Source organism: Neofelis nebulosa, chromosome 9 (assembly GCF_028018385.1).
Source record: "Neofelis nebulosa isolate mNeoNeb1 chromosome 9, mNeoNeb1.pri, whole genome shotgun sequence".
In the NCBI taxonomy this organism is placed as follows: Eukaryota; Metazoa; Chordata; class Mammalia; order Carnivora; family Felidae; genus Neofelis; species Neofelis nebulosa.
In genome coordinates this window covers 79,518,478-79,534,801 of record NC_080790.1, presented here as the reverse complement: position 1 = coordinate 79,534,801, position 16,324 = coordinate 79,518,478, and the positions used below count along the sequence as shown (strand labels likewise).

The 16,324-nt window shown below is 38.2% G+C and overlaps 1 protein-coding gene across 4 annotated transcripts in view; it reads left to right on the top strand.

Moving 5' to 3' along the window:
* MGAT4A (alpha-1,3-mannosyl-glycoprotein 4-beta-N-acetylglucosaminyltransferase A) overlaps positions 1-16,122 on the top strand; it is a 122,206-nt gene extending 106,084 nt beyond the window's left edge. For 3 of the 4 annotated variants that reach the window (XM_058684369.1, XM_058684367.1, XM_058684368.1), the window contains exons 13-16: positions 2,472-2,550; positions 3,181-3,247; positions 10,010-10,122; positions 10,230-16,122. In XM_058684369.1, coding sequence (XP_058540352.1) covers positions 2,472-2,550; positions 3,181-3,247; positions 10,010-10,122; positions 10,230-10,256 — 286 coding nt within the window. In that variant the 3' untranslated portion in view covers positions 10,257-16,122. Of the gene's footprint in view, positions 1-2,471; positions 2,551-3,180; positions 3,271-10,009; positions 10,123-10,229 lie in introns of all 4 variants that reach the window. The other variant, XR_009248716.1, reaches the window with a different exon arrangement.
* Positions 16,123-16,324: the final 202 nt, after the last annotated feature.

The window sequence follows — 16,324 nt, the reverse complement described above, 5'->3', positions numbered from 1 at the left end:
TGTAACATTGTATTTCGACTGTACTCAAAAAATTTTAAAGCAGAGTCATCATAGAATTAGAAACAATTTTCTTTCATCTTGTAAAGAAGAGTAGTCTTAAACCATATCTGTTGGTTTGTTTTTAGCAAATTAAAATAGTGCCAGCAAAGAATCTGCTAAAGAACTCATATGGGACATCACATTTCTTTTATTTTTTTTTTAACGTTTATTTATTTTTGAGAGACAGAGAGCAAGAGAGAGAGAGAGCACGAGCAGGGCAGGGGCAGAGAGAGAGGGAGACACAGAATCTGAAGCAGGCTCCAGGCTCTGAGCTGTCAGCACGGAGCCCGATGTGGAGCTCAAACCCATGAACCGCGAAATGGTGATCTGGGCCGAAGTCGGATGCTTAACCACCTGAGCCACCCAGGTGCCCCTGGAGGTCACATTTCATAACAAATATATTTTCAGTAAACCTCTGTAAAGTAATATTTACTTGCCCCTATTGAGAATACATTTATAGTAAAACGCAATTTTATTTTTAATTTTTAATGTTTAATTTTTAGAGAGAGAGAGACAGAATGTGAGCTGGGAAGGGGCAGAGAGAGGGAGACACAGAATCTGAAGCAGGCTCTAGGCCCTGAGCTGTCAGCACAGAGCTCAATGCAGGGCTCAAACTCACAAGCTGCAAGATCATGACCTGAGCTGAAGTCGGACGCTTAACCTACTGAGCCACCCAGGTGCCCCGATAGTAAAACACAATTCTTTTAAAATCAGAGTACATATGAATTTTCTTGGAGTTCTTGGAGAGACCCACCCTTCCTAGAATAGAGAAAAGGAATCACTTTTCAACTTGCATAATAACTTGTTTGCTGAGAAGGGGAAAAGCAGAAGTTGTATTTGTCAGTACATAAATGAAGTGTTAGGAACAGTATTTTCTGACTATATAACATATGTTTTGATTATGTAAAAATTTTTAAATATGAAAAATGAGAAAAACACAGCCTCAACACCACCATTGTGACCTTTTGGCACATTTTTTCTTGGTAATTCTGTGCACTTTTTACTTTGAAAACCATCATGATCTGTATATTATTTGTGTCTTATATTTGCAATTATCCTGTCATAAGTGATTCGTAAACATTTTAATGCTTGCACAGTATCCCATTGTCTGGCTGTACCATCATTTACTTCTTCTAATGTTAAACGTTGCAGATGGTATTGAGTTTTTCACTATAAGCTATCACATAGTGAACACCTCTGAATCAGTCTGTCTAAACTGTAAGTTCTGTCTATCCCTCTTTTCTTAGAAGTGGCTTCCCCAGTCCCATATTGTTGTACCTATAGGTGAAATAATGAGTGGTCCATAGCTATAGGAAGCAGCATTCCAAATCAAAGATGCCTTTAAAAAAAAAAGAGTGTCTTATCTGGAAATGTTGGAATTATTTTTTGTTGTAGCTTAGAGGGAGCTAATCTTAGAGGGTGCCCTGCCCTGTGTAACATTTGAAAATCATGTTTCATCACAGGTGATTTTTTGCCCACAAATAACATACTATATCATAGCCAGACTGTAACTGTTCCCTGCTGGGTATTTTTAATACGCAAAGTACTTTGTCAGCCTCTCATCAACTCCTTGCTATAGTCATGTGAGCTATGTAGTACTCTCTGCACTGTATAGAGGAAACTCAGGCTCAGAAGGCTAATATAACTTTCTAAAGGTGAAAATTCTATTAAGTGAGAGTCCTAGAATTTGGATCCAGGTCTTTCTGACTCTAAGTATAAACTTGTAACCATTTAACTTAGCTAAACTTAAGTTTTAGATTTAGATTTAGATATGCTTTGTATGCCCTGTCTGGTTTTTACCACCCCCCACCCATACTTACATATCCACATTAATTTTCAGGATATCAGAACCTGAGGATATTATTCTCATACCCAGAGAGGATTTTAGATTTACCATAGTCATTATTCAAATGTTTGTTCATACTGATAAGTGGAATTATTCAGATATTTAGAATTGGTTAATTTGCTTACAGGCTACTATTTGTATTGGATAAAGCTAGTCTTTGAACTTACCATGGATCATGGCTGTCCTGGTGAACGTTTTCTCTGATGCAAGATACAGTAGTATTCTATAGGTGCTGCAGCTTTGATTATTCTTCTTGAGAGGTTTATGTATGTAAAGGAGTATAAACAGCAACATAAAACTGTCCTTAAAAAAAAAATCTGTTAAATACATTATTATGTTAAGCAATACACACGACCTTTCTAAAGAAAGGAATTAGCACATCACCGAAAGGTTGAGTCTTTAAGTTTTGAAGCTTCCAGCAACTATTCGGAGTACATAATAATGTGCCCTTGCACCAAGTTCTGGTGCTGTCAGCTTTGTAGTCAGAGTCCTGTTGATAAAGCTTACTCAGAGGTAAGAGCATCTTCTTAAATCTTCGTAAAGTCTACTCTGACTCATATTTTTATTTTTACGTTTGTATTTTCAGTTATTTGTTCCATAGTGGCAACCAAGAACATCCAGGAGATATTCTCCTAAACACAACTGTGGAAGTTTTGCCTCTTAAGGTATGCCTATTTTCCCCCTGATTTTTCTTAAGAACTAAGATCAGTAGTAGACTTATCTTGAGGTTATTCTTGATTAGAAGATGAGGGAAAATTTTCATGATTGCAGGACCTCAGTGGCAAGCAACATTAATATATTGTCCTATTTGCTTTATTCATAGAAAGAGCCTTCATTTTGTTTCCTGTTGGAAAATAACTTGGAAGTTCCTACCAGGAAAATAAATGAATCATCATTTTACTCTAATGTTTATATTTTGAGTCCCAAAATACCATGTGGTTTTAATGCCTGTTGATTAATACATAAAATTAATTTATTGGTTTTTAAGGAGTGCTTAGATTTCTTTTGAGTTAACACAGTTCCATGTATTTTTAATAAAAAATAGTGCCCTATTAAATTGGTTTAAATTTAAAATTTATTAAAATTAAATTTTTTTAGCCACTAGTATATAGAAATTCAGATAGTTAAAAGAATACTTGTATTGTTAGGCTTTTTAAAGTTCAAGACTCATGACATTTTCCCTTTTCTAAAGATAACTGTGCCACAAATGCCACTTTTCTATTTATTAAGCTAAATTAGCTCTGTTTTAAATAGAAGTAATCATTTGTAAAATTAATGTTTTTGTTCTGTTTTAGAGTGAAGGTTTGGAAATAAGCAAAGAAACCAAAGACAAACGATTAGAAGATGGTTATTTCAGAATAGGTAATACCTCCTACTTTAAACTGGTAAATTGTTTTTGACTTGTCTGGACTTAATCCTAAAGTAATTTTAAACTCTTGTCAGATGTTAAGCAGCTTTAGGGTTACAATTACCAAAGTCCTCCAAGTTGTATTCTCATGTTTTAGTACATACTTTTATTATCTTGACCCAACCAGAGTTTCCGATCAAAGGTTCATTTGCTGGTTCCTCTTTCTTTCTCCACCCGCTATTTCATTGTTGATTCTCACTGATAATCTGTCTTCTGCTGCCTTCTGCTGCCTTCCACAGTCTCTTACTGGGTGGGTGACCTTTGCCATTTACAGGGTCTCAGCAACATCCATGTGCCAGAATCTATGCCTTTAGCCTCTTGCGTCCCTCCTGAACATTAGGTCTGTATTGAGATGCTTTTGGACCTGGCCACCTGGAGGTCATACAGGTGTCTACTCTGAGCATCTGTAATGTGGTCATTTCTTTTAGTCAGAGAGAACCAGGGAAAGAGAGCTAATAAGAGCCTTGCTGGATGGGAACAATCCACAAAGACTGGCCCTACATAGGGGCCTGGATTTAATTGGATCAGAGTGTACAGCAATTTATACTTGAAGGCATTGTTGAAAACTAAACAGTCAGCTGACAGTTAGTGGAAACTTGATGGCTGAGGGTGGAGTAGGGTGGATGGTATGGCATCATGCTAAGGGCAGTCTTGTGAAAGAAACCCAAGTTGTGAGGAGAAGAGCCTTTTTAGAGAAACACTGGAAGGAAGGAATGGACCACAGTCAGGGTGCAGCAGGAGTATGGCCACAGGGAGCCTGACCTTGGAAGTCCTGCCCAGTGCCAGAGTTTGGGAATTCTAGGCAGTCTTCAGTAATTTCCTCCTTCATTTTCTCCTTTGTTTATTTCTTTTAATGCTGACCTATCAGACCACCGGGTTAAGGACAAAAGTTAAATTTGTTGTCTGGAAAGATAATACATGCGCATGTTTTAAAAAGCATAAACTTAAGTCTCCCTCCCTCTTCTTTTCCCTCCTACCCAGTACTTCCCAGAGGCAATTCTTATGATGATTTGTGTCCCTCCAGAAGTATTCTGTTCATAAATAAAAGTAGGAATATTTTCTTCAAAAACACACAGTAGCACACAAATAACATACATACTCTATGATCTTTGTTCGGCATCTTTTCACTGACTGAAGTACATATGTACATATGGAAGATGAACATTCTAAAAAGTTGTACTATTTCAGGTGCACAGAAGATACAAATAGTAATTGAGTGAATATCTGTGTATCTGGTTTAAGATTTGCCAATTCATTTGTTCTTCCCTAATAACATCTTTTCCCTTTCCACCAAGGGTAACTACTGTCATAAATTTGGTGGTTACCATTTGCATGTACATTTCTAGTACATATGTAGGATATATTCCTGAACAGTGCACAGTGTTATTTTGCTTGTTCTTAAATCTGAGATAAATGATATCATTCTGTAGCCTGCAGTTTGTTTTCTCTCACCATCATGAGATTCATCCATGTGGGTGCGTGTATCTATGGCTCATTTATTTTCACTGCTGTGCAAATTTTCGTGGATGACTATATCACTGTTCTCTTGTTTGGTTATAATGTTTGTTTCCATTTTCTTTCTTTTTCCTTTCTTTTGCTGTTATAAACAATGCTGGTTTGAACTCTTCTGCACATGTAGGGAGTTTCTCTACATTGGGAATGCAAGTAGGTCTTTAGCTGCATTATCTTCAATTTTACTTTATTCTTTGTATTCTTTCTTCACTCTTTTAATTGGCTGCCTAGTATTCCCTTGTATTAGCATATCTTAATTGATATGGCCAGTCACCTAGCGACGAATGGTTGTTTGCAGTTTTTGCTGCGATACATATATTCTTTTTGGACATGCGAGAGTATATCTGCAGGATAAAATTGCGGGGTCAAAGTGTTTGAATGAGACCAGTTATATCGTTAGGTAATTATTTTTCTAATTAACTGAGCTCATCAGATGACAGTATGATGTCTCATTAAGTGTTGTGAGTTTCACAGTATTTTTCAGCCCTAAACCCCCTGTCTAACTTAATAATTCAGTAATACTTTCTTGTAGCATTGCTCCCTACCCCAATCCAGCCCCAATATGTGTACATACTTTTATGAAATAGTGTATTAATAACTTTGTAATAAACACATTACTTTGTAAGTTGATACATTTAATATTTCTTATACATATGAATGCATGTCTTCTCTAGTATGGTTTTCACTTTAAACGTATCTTATCTTACTAAGAGCCTAATCATTATATCGTAAAACTCTAGAATAGACTGCTGAATAATGAGTAAATGATAGCTCATGGGCCACATCAGGCCCACTTCCTGTTTTTTCCCCCCACTTCCTGTTTTTGAATGGACCATGAGCTTAGAATGTTTAACATTTTTTTAATTTTTATTTTTAAATGGTTTGAAAAAATGAATTATGTATTGTGGCATGTAAAACTTATAAATATTTAAATTTCAGTGTCCATAAATAAAATTTTATTGGAACACATCCATGCTTATTTGTTTACATATTGTCTGTGTGCTTTCTTTAAAAATATTTTTAATGTTTATTTATTTTGAGAGAGAGAGAGAGAGAGAGAGAGAGAGACAGCACAAGCAGGGGAGGGGCAGAGAGTGAGGAGAGACAGATTCTCAAGCAGGCTCCACGATGTCAGCACAGGGCCTGACACACGGGGCTCAGTCTCACAATGGTGAGAACATGAGCCAAAATCAGCAATCAGATGCTTAACTGACTGAGCCACTCAGGCGCCCCTGTCTATGTGCTTTTGTGCTGCAACAGCAGAGGTGAGCAAGTAGTTCCAATAGTGATTGAGGTGGTGCACTGATTGCTTCCACTTGACGCTCAGTGCACTAAAATAGCAGTGATACATTCATAATTTGGCAGTTTCTCTCTTTTTAATGTTTGTTTATTTTTGAGAGTGAATGTGAGCCAGGAAGGGGCAGAGAGAGAGGAAGACACAGAATCCAAAGCAGGCTCCAGGCTCTGAGCTGTCAGCACAGAGCCCGATGTGGGTCTCGAATTCATGAACCATGAGACCATGACCTGAGCCAAAGTTGGATGCTTAACTGACTGAGCCACCCAGGCGCCCCATAATTTGACAGTTTCAAGTGCCCCACGCACCCACACACCACCATAGTGTGACATTTTTAAAAAAATGACCAGTACTTATCCATCATGTCAAAACAATAAAAGTGGACTTTGAATGTCAGTGCTTTTTAACAGTGTGAAATGTAATTATTTCACAAAATCAGTTGACAGATTGTTGTGGTTATTAGGCAGTGATGCAATAGCTGTGCTAGAGAATACATTACTGTTCTAAGCACTCATAATATTCCCAACTCACAGGAATACAATGTTCAGAAAATTAGAATATTTTATTACAACATAATTTCTTCACAAAAATAAAAAATTCAGATGAGGATATAACCAAAGTGAGTTTCAGAATGGCTCGTGTATTAGCCAAGTAAAATCAGTTACCGGGGCGCCTGGGTGGCTCAGTCGGTTAAGCAGCTGACTTCGGCTCAGGTCATGATCTCGCGGTCTGTGAGTTTGAGCCCCGCGTCAGGCTCTGTGCTGACAGCTCAGAGCCTGGAGCCTGTTTCAGATTCTGTGTCTCCCTCTCTCTGACCCTCCCCCGTTCATGCTCTGTCTCTCTCTGTCTCAAAAATAAATAAACGTTAAAAAAAAAAATTAAAAAAAAAATCAGTTACCAATAGTGAGTTAAATCCTATTTAATTGAAGTAGCCAAAGATACATGTGTAGGTCAATTAACCTTATTTAAGACCATTGAGGGGCACCTGGGTGGCTCAGTTGGTTAAGCATCTGACTTTAGCTCAGGTCATGATCTCACGGTTTGTGGGTTCGAGCCCCGTGTCGGGCTCTGCGCTGACAGCTCAGAGCCTGGAGCCTGCCTCAGATTCTGTGTCTCCCTGTCTCTCTGCTCCTCCCCGGCTTTCTCTCTCTCTCTCTCTCCCTCTCTCTCTCTCAAAAATAAATAAACGTTAAAAAAATTTTTTTAAGACCATCGAGCTTTCAGCAACAATTGAGTGAAGAATTGAAGACATTGGGAATGGTATTAGTCAAAAAACAAAGCATATTATTCCTTGGGTCTTGATGAGTTGATAGATATTAACTGGTACTGCCCAGTTGTTATTTGGAGTCAATGCCAAACTTGAAGTGACTAAAGAATTGGCCTCTGAAAAGTCTGCATGGCACCAAGTATAGGCAAGAATATTTTCAAACAAGCTGAGAAAACACAAATTGAGTACAACCTGAAGAATATGCCAGGATGTGTTATAATGAACGGTGGTAAAAATATGTATGGAAAAGAAAGCTTAGTTGGGTAAATTTACGAAGCCTGTGAAAATGTAGGGTGTTTAAAGCGTATGGTTATTTATTTTACTATTCATCAGGTATTTTACAGGAAATAATTGAATTTGCCACGTATCATTTTTTTTAAGTTTATTTATTTTGAGAGAGCAGGGGAGGGGCGGGGGTTGGGGGGAGAATTCCAAGCAGGCTCCATGCCGTCAGTGCAGAGCCCAGCCCAGGGTTCAAACCCACGAACCATGGGATCATGACTTGAATTGAAACCAAGAGCCAGATGCTTAACTGACTGAGCCACGCAGGTGTGCCTATATCATTATTTTATTGAACCAGCAGCATCAGCAGTGAACACCATTCACTCTCTTGGACTTTACCATAATCAGTTCTGTGAACTTGTGTCAGAAATAGGAACTGAATAGCATGACTTGTTGTACCATATAGCAGTTCTGGGGCTTAGCACTGATCACATTTATTGTGAAAAAAGAAACCTTTTTTTTTTTTAACCTCAACAACAAGATTGAAATTTTTCCCAGTGGCAAGAATTGCCCGCAACCACTGTTCTCTCTTTGAAAATTAGTGTTTCCTGCAGGCTTGATTCAACCTAAAATTATAAGACCAAATAGTACATGCAAAAAACCTTATGTTTCAGTCAAATCACTGATGACAGTTGTTATTTGAACTATAAGTAATATCAAACTAATCAAGGAGCTTCCACCTAACTTTTGCTTGGAAGTGACTCATCTGCAATGTAGTGACACATACAAGGCAAATATCAAGGAGAAGAACCTAATGGAATTCCATAAATACCTTCCAAGTGATGAATACGCTCCATTAAAATCACGTACTTATGGACTGGTGTCAGTATTTCGCAGTATGTAGGCTGTGTGAAAGGAAATATCCAAGATAAAATACATAAAATCTCATTATAGACCCATTTTAACAGATGAACATTTGCAGTCGATTTTGATGAGGATCACTTTGAATCCCAGATAACTAAAATGTTAACCCTTGCAAAAGGAATTATGATCTCCTTAGTACACCTGCATTAGCAAAAGACAAAAGAACTCAGTGGTAGTTCTTATAATATGAATTTCATCAATAAAAACTTTGTGGAACTTTTTCTTTATATAAGTACCAACCTAATATCTTCAGTTTTCCTCCTGGCCCACAAAGCCCCAAATATTTACTATCTGCCCTTTATTATTTTTCCCCCTAATGTTTGTTTATTTTGAGAGAGAGTTGTGTGCACAAGCCAGAGAGGAGGGACAGAGAGAGTGAGAGAGAATCCCAAGCAGGCTCCATGCTGTCAGCACAGAGCCTGGCATGGGGCTCGATCCCACAAATTGTGAGATCATGACCTGAGCTGAAATTAAGAATCAGATGCTTAACCAACTGAGCCATCCAGGCGCCCCTGTCTGCCCTTTATAATAAGAAAAGGGTTGGGGGCGCCTGGGTGGCTCAGTCGGTTAAGCGTCCGACTTTGGCTCAGGTCACGATCTTGCGGTATGTGGGTTCGAGCCCCGCGTCAGGCTCTGTGCTGACTGCTCAGAGCCTGGAGCCTGTTTCAGATTCTGTGTCTCCCTCTCTCTCTGACCCTCCCCCGTTCATGCTCTGTCTCTCTCTGTCTCAAAAATAAATAAACGTTAAAAAAAATAAAAAAAAAAAAAAAGAAAAAAAAAAAAGAAAAGGGTTGCCAGTTCCTGGCATAGAGAAATGTGGCCAAGAACACACCATTTTTCTGTCACTTTTTCAACAGCTTTTTGTTGTTGTTTGAAGAATATTCCTCATAGCAAGAAAAAGTAGGTAAAGAGCATGTTAACCTGTTTATAGAACTTCTTGGTCCTATCCCTAAAGAGAGCTTTTTTAGCTTGTCATTTATAATGGATTTTTCTATTAGAACTGCCTAGAGGAGGTATCACTTGTTAATTCCTTCTAAGTGTGACCTTGGAAGGAATACACAAAGATTGAACCCCTGCTCTAAGTCCACCTACTGTATGTATGTCTTAAAAGCATTGAAATTTGTTGTTCTAACGTAACCCTCAGAGGGGTCAGACTGAGTGATGGTATAGGGTATACTTCCTTACTCATAGGGTGAGGTTTGGTGAAGTCACATTTTGTTAAAAACCTGCATGTTAAAACATTTTTGATGCAAGAACAAATAAATATATACCTTCCAATTTGCAATAGGAAAAAAGCAGAGCTCTGTCTGTTTTAATAGGTTGCTTCTAATGAAAGCTTACACTACTTCATGAAAAATTTGAAAGTTGAATAAAAGTAGAAAGAAGGGGAAAAAATTCACCCAGGCCCTGTGTAAAGACATCCAATGAAAATATTTTGTTTTTCTTTCCTGCTTTAAGTCAGTGATGTCCTATGTGTGCTTGATTTTTATTTTGAAGGAAAATTTGAGAATGGCGTTGCTGAAGGAATGGTGGATCCCAGTCTAAACCCCATTTCAGCCTTTCGACTTTCAGTCATTCAGAATTCTGCTGTTTGGGCCATTCTTAACGAGGTAAGACAATATGAAATATCAGTGAAACAGATTGTACTTTCTTTTTTACCACATTTTGATTTCATGTATAAGGCCTTTATTGTATTTCTCATTATTTTGTATTTCAGATTCATATTAAAAAAGTCACCAACTGATCATCCGCTAAGAAACCAGTTCATTTTTTTCCTGTGAATTTGTTAATTAAAGATAGTTAAGCATGTATCTTTTTTTTTTTTTTTTTTACTTGAACACTACCTCTTGTGAAATCTACTGTAGATAAGATGATTGTCATTTCCACTTGGAAAGTGAACCTCCCATGGGTAATTGCATTCATTCGAACCTAAGCTGTCCTCCAATTTTAACTTGACTCAAACATTTTACAGTTACGACAGCCTGTTAATATGACTTGTACTATTTTGGTATTATACTAATACATAAGAATTGTACATATTGTTACATTCCTTAAATTTGAGAAAAATTAATGTTAAATACATTTTATGAAGGGGGTACTTTTGAAGTTCATTTATTTTACTATTATAGACCCTCTTTTATAGATTATCAGGGATTATATATATATAAATATATAAATATACATAAAAATGTTATGGAGTTAATTTATTAGAAACATTTAAGAAGTACATATTTTTGTGCAGTAAATTTTTGAATCAATACTTTTTTTGGAAAGTTACCTTGCTTTTTTAAGTTCTTTCTATATTTTTCTTTGGAAATGCAAACATTACAAATTAATGCCATTTTTCAAATGCACTGCCATTTAAGAATGATTCTAGATTGATTTCCTAACTGAAGTACTTTTATAATCGCAGTGATTCTGAACAAAATATTTTCAAAGGCATTTGTCATTCCTTAAAGCCAAGATTTTAAAGACCAATGTCCTTCTTGAGGGTTATTTTACTATACTGTTTATGGTGTAAAAAATCAGTCTGATAAATTTTAATGTGCAGGGGTCATGCATTCAACCCAAATTATCATGGACTGAACTCATTACATTCCCTCTGATATGTAAGATGACAGATCTTTTTTCTCTTTTAATCTTTGTCTTTACTCCATGAGTTAGATGCATTATCTCTTGTTGGTCCTTTTGTATCTGCACCCATTTTATGAGTTCTGACAAAATGTTTTCTAGGTAATGTTATTGTATGAGTCAAAATCACTTAATTTTAAAGAAAAATAAAATTGTAATATTGGTTTTTAGGGAGAGGTATTGTAGCAGTTGTATGTTTTTCCAAAGTGGTTTATTCTGTTGCGTTATAAACTTCTAAGTAAATTTATATCTGAAGAGTATTTATTACTCTTAAACATGTAATTCCAAATGTTATTACTACTGTAAACAAAAATACTATCAGCCTTAGCAGTCAGTGATCTTTACAAAAGTATTTTATTTTTAAAAAGTTATGAATTATCAGCATCAGTTCCCAACCAGTCTGGTGTGCCGCAGGCAGGGTGCCAGATGGGTTACAGATGTGCAGAGACTGATCCCCCGAACTCGCAGACTAGCCAGTGGCTGAAGCCTCGGGTGGCTGGAGGTTCCACCTGGTTGCCTCTCGCCTAGAGCAGCTTCGTGTGGTTAGCGAGGATCCTGCAGCAAGAGCTTCCAGACAGCCTTGTTGTCTGTACAGTGTGGCGGGTTAAAGTTGTTGGAAAACACTGAAAGGGTAGTTACTTCCATTACTCACATCTGAATCGTCGTTAGTCACTTTTCTTGATTAAAGAGGTACACTTTGCCAATAATCTTTATGTCAAAGTCTAGTTAAAAATCTTGATTGGGTTTTTAAAATTTACTCTTCGTTTTCTTTAATTTACTTTTTATTTCGTATTTCCCTGGCCGGATCCTTGCAGGCAGATTTCATTTTAAAAACTAACCTTTTGTTACAAAATTTTGGCAGCTGCTTCACATACTAAATGACTGTTGTGACAACTAAGTGTCCGGGGGGAAATTCTGGAGGTGGGTTGAGACGTCCTCGTGTTTCCCTGCTTCCACAGTAGCCCACTCTGATTTTAGAGAGAAAGCCGTGCTCTGAAAATCTAAGGAGGTGACAGTTATCACAGCTTGTCACCATTTGGTAGGGCGTCTGTCTTTAGACTGACGAGCCTTACTAGCCAGCATTTCCCTGTTTCATGCTCAGTCTCCTCTCCCAGGCTTAGCTCATCGCCCCGCCGCCCCCATTCCCAAGAATAGTTTGAACCAAATCTTACCCACTGTTCAGAAACTGTCTTGTGTGTTCCTCCCCATGAATTGTTTCCAGTGCCTAGTAGCGCCTGGGACAGTGCCTGGCACATGGGAGGTGCCCAGTCCGGGTCACCCACACTCCTCTTTCTTTTTAACTCCCTTTACCCACGTTCCTTGCCACCCTCTTACACACTCGGCTGTCGAGTTTCTGATTGTTCACAGGGCATGTGTTTGTGTATGTACGTGTGTGCGCACACATTCTCCAACTGACCAGGCTTCAAGCTCCTGGGGACAAGTCTGTGACTCATCCTTTGCGTCTGTCCTCTGATGCAGCAGGTGCTCGGATCGTCTCATTGTTAGTCTCTCCCTTCCCCCACTTCCTCCCTAGAAGGTTAGAAACAGCCATGCTTTCCTCAAGCAAGACATCATAGTGGTAGCCCTGAAGAGTAGTTGGGACAGAGCCTTCGAGGAGGTGAAGAGTACCTGAGACTGAGGGAAGGAGGTGCTTAGCCTTGAGAGGACATGGAGCCACTTTTATGAGAGCAGTGAGTGGGGAATGCGTCCAGTGGTGGGACTAATTATTAACATAGAGAGAGAAATCAAACATGGTTTGCATCTGGTGTGTAAACATAAACACATCAACTGTTAAGACTCTAGAGCTGCGCTGTCCGGTATACAGTAGTATACAGGCACATGGTAGCTATTTAAATTTAAATTAATAAAACCTCAGCTCCTCAGTCACACTAGCTACAGTTCAATGCTTGTTAGACACATGTGGCTAGTGGCCCCTGGAATGGACAGCACAGATCTAGAGCCTTCCCTCATTGCAGAAAGTTCTGCTGGACAGCGCCATGTCAGGAGTGCTATTATGAACGCTTCAGAAACCAGAGTAAACCGTGTCTGCTAAAAGCAGACGTGCAGAATATATCACAGTGCAGATGATGGGTATGGTAGGTGAGAAGGTCGAGGACTGTTCCTAGGATTCTAAGATCTAAGATTTCGGAGTTCTCGAAGTCTCCCGCGTTCTGTACAGCACACACAGTGCTGCACTGTGTAGTCAAAAAACGGTGGTTTCAGGCAGTGGGATTAAAAAGCTTTGGAAAAAGTGAATGCATATGGATTATTTAGCAGCCAGTCTGTAGACACGTATGTGTATATTCAACCACCGGAGAGGTCTTCAAAAAAGGTATGGCTTCTCAGATTAGTAGTTGTACCAGCAAGGGATTAGAAGATGTCATTATTTTTAAAAAGCTTCAGCAACATTCTGAAGGCTTCTTTTAAATCTGTCATCGTAATGAAAAGGTTGTCTCCTAACAGTACTGTCCTCAAAGACAAGTTTGGTTATGTGGAAACAGCATGTTGGGAGCGATTGGTAATAGCTGTGTGTATTTGTAGTAGCCGGAAGTCTGCACGTGACCCTCAGGTACCTATAGGAGATTCTCCCCCTTTGTGTGTGGGTGGAACCCATGAATACCATCCATAACTATGTTATACAGCAAAAGGGAGATTATCTGGGGACAGCTTACCTAATCATGTGAGCCCCTTAAAAGCAGTGTTTTCTCAGGCTGGTAGCAGAAGTCAGGGATTGACAGCAATAGAACTCAAGGCACACGAGAAGAAATGCAGATGCCCGGAAGGAGCTGACAGAGGCCTCAGCCAACAGCCCAGGGAGTGGGTACTCCAGGTCTACAGCCACAGGAACTCAGTTAATCAACAACCTGAATGAGCCTGCAACTACAATCCCCTCCAGCAGAGAACCCGGCCCACCACCACCTTGATTCCAGCCTTGTGAGACCCACTGCCGAGAACGCCAATCAAGCCCACCCTGACTTCTGGCCTGCAGACTGTGAGATAATAAATAGGTATGGTCTTCAGCTTCTGATTTCGTGATTTGTTACACAGTAGAAAATGAATATAATATTGAAAAGAGGTGACAAGTCTTTATACGTGATTGCCTGGAGTTAAGTTGGATATTTCTCGATAACCATAGGGGTCCAGTCTTACACTAGCAAACTTTTACCTGGGCATCCTTTGGAGTTTCCCTCCCAGAGAATCTCAAGTAGTTCTGACTGGAAGTTTGTCGCCAAAAACATCTTAGCAGTGTATCTTAGCAGTGTTTTGTAAAGAAACTGCTAGAGTGGTATTGTGCTCGTACTAGAACCAGGATCCAGTGTATATAGAATCTTTTTCCTGGAAGAGGTGTTATTTTGTGCTGGTTTAGTCTGCTCTGATCCTGTCAGTATACTATTTAAGAATGATGGACAGTGGTATTTTAAATATTAGGAGAGAGAAAAAACTTCTGCCTTTATGTAAGAGATCAGATAATCTACTCCGTACTGAAGAACTTAATTTTTTTTAAACCCACTTGTTTATTGTCTGAGCACAGATCAAATTCTGTAGGTGTCAACCAAATTTTTATACTTTGCAAATATTGTCCAAAATACCTCTCTGCTTCCAAGCCATTAATTGCTGGTGAAGCTTGTTTTTATTTTGTACATTAATTTTTGTGCTTATTTTTACTATATTGCCATACCCTTAATAGAAGAAAAGCAGAGCTAAAGGGAAGAAAATGAGATGCTGAGACTGTCAGAAGGTGAGAAATTGGAGTCATAATCATCTTAAGTGTTCTAAGGGAACTCAAATAGCCCAGCTCTTTCTTTTATAGAAAAAGAAACTTTTCCAAGCTATGTAGCATTACTTACAGTGTGTGAAATTTAGTTTGATAGCTGTACAATTTTAATAATCTTGATATATGCCATGATAACTAGTATGCTTAGTTTACTTCTTTAATGCATGTGAACATAACAATGCTGAAAAGACTACTACCACAGTATTAAAAAAAAAAAAAAAAGGATGTTATATATATCCCTGTCATCAGTACCTATATATAAACTCTTCTTGCCTAAAACACTCCACCTTTTTGGGCACTAACTAGATCATTTTCAAGGAAACAAAAAGGAAAGAGCTGGCACTCCCGTGCGTGTGCGCGCGTGCGTGTTGAGAATTTAAAAAACATTGTTTAGGAAAATAAGCTGGGAATTGAATGGAAAGCACTCGGTGCAAAGTATCCTTCCCAGTGTTGTTCACATGGCAGTAAAAATGTTAATAGTGGTGCTAAACTTGTTCTCCAAATAAGCATTGTTTGTTGTGGGGAATTTTTAATGGTATCTTGGACATTAGGAAGGCTACTTTATATATCTCTTGCTCCTCGTTTTCTGATTAGTAATTAGCAAATCCCCCTGGAGTAAAAGGTTTGGTATTTTAGTTTGATTAGCATTCCATTATTTGAAATGTTCAGTGTTTGCTGGAAATTGGGTGAAAATACCTTTTGAAGACACATTCTTTGAGCCTTAAAAATGGCTGATACCGACAGTACTGTAAGATGCACTGCCAGCAGATTTGATACTTTTCATTTCAGTACAGTGATGTTTTCTAAGAAAGATTTAGAAATCAGTTGATTAAACATAACAATTATGTTTCATTTATGGAATGAAAAACTAATGTGTTTCTGAGAACGCCGGTAAGGTTATGGCTGTTTCTGGAAGCACCTGTTAGAGAAGGTGCCTGAGGAATTGCTTTTCCAGGTTGTACCAGATTTTTGTTTTCTCCTTTAATGTACATATTTTCCTTAAAATGTTTTCATTAGGTGAATGGGTAATATCTGTAGTAATATTTTAGGTACCTGTTAGATTTTTCAAGGAAGATTATTTATTTTCAAATTTGCTGCTATAATTGAAAACCTAATAACTGGTCCTGTTGACTGTGCCTTTCATCACTGTTTCTCTGTGCCACGACCGTTCATGTGTATTTGAAATAAAGAAGTTTAAGAAGAAGCCATGTTGAATTCAAGAGTTCTTCTAATAAAAATAGATAAAACTTTTAATGAGTAGCAAATTTTATCATTAGTTTTAACATTGATTATTTACTTTTAGTTATGTGGGTTTTGGAGAGGTCTTCAAAGAAAGAAAAAGCCTTAGTGTTAAGAGATACAGGTGTTCAGTCACATGTACACTAAGAAGAGTAACCACCATAGGC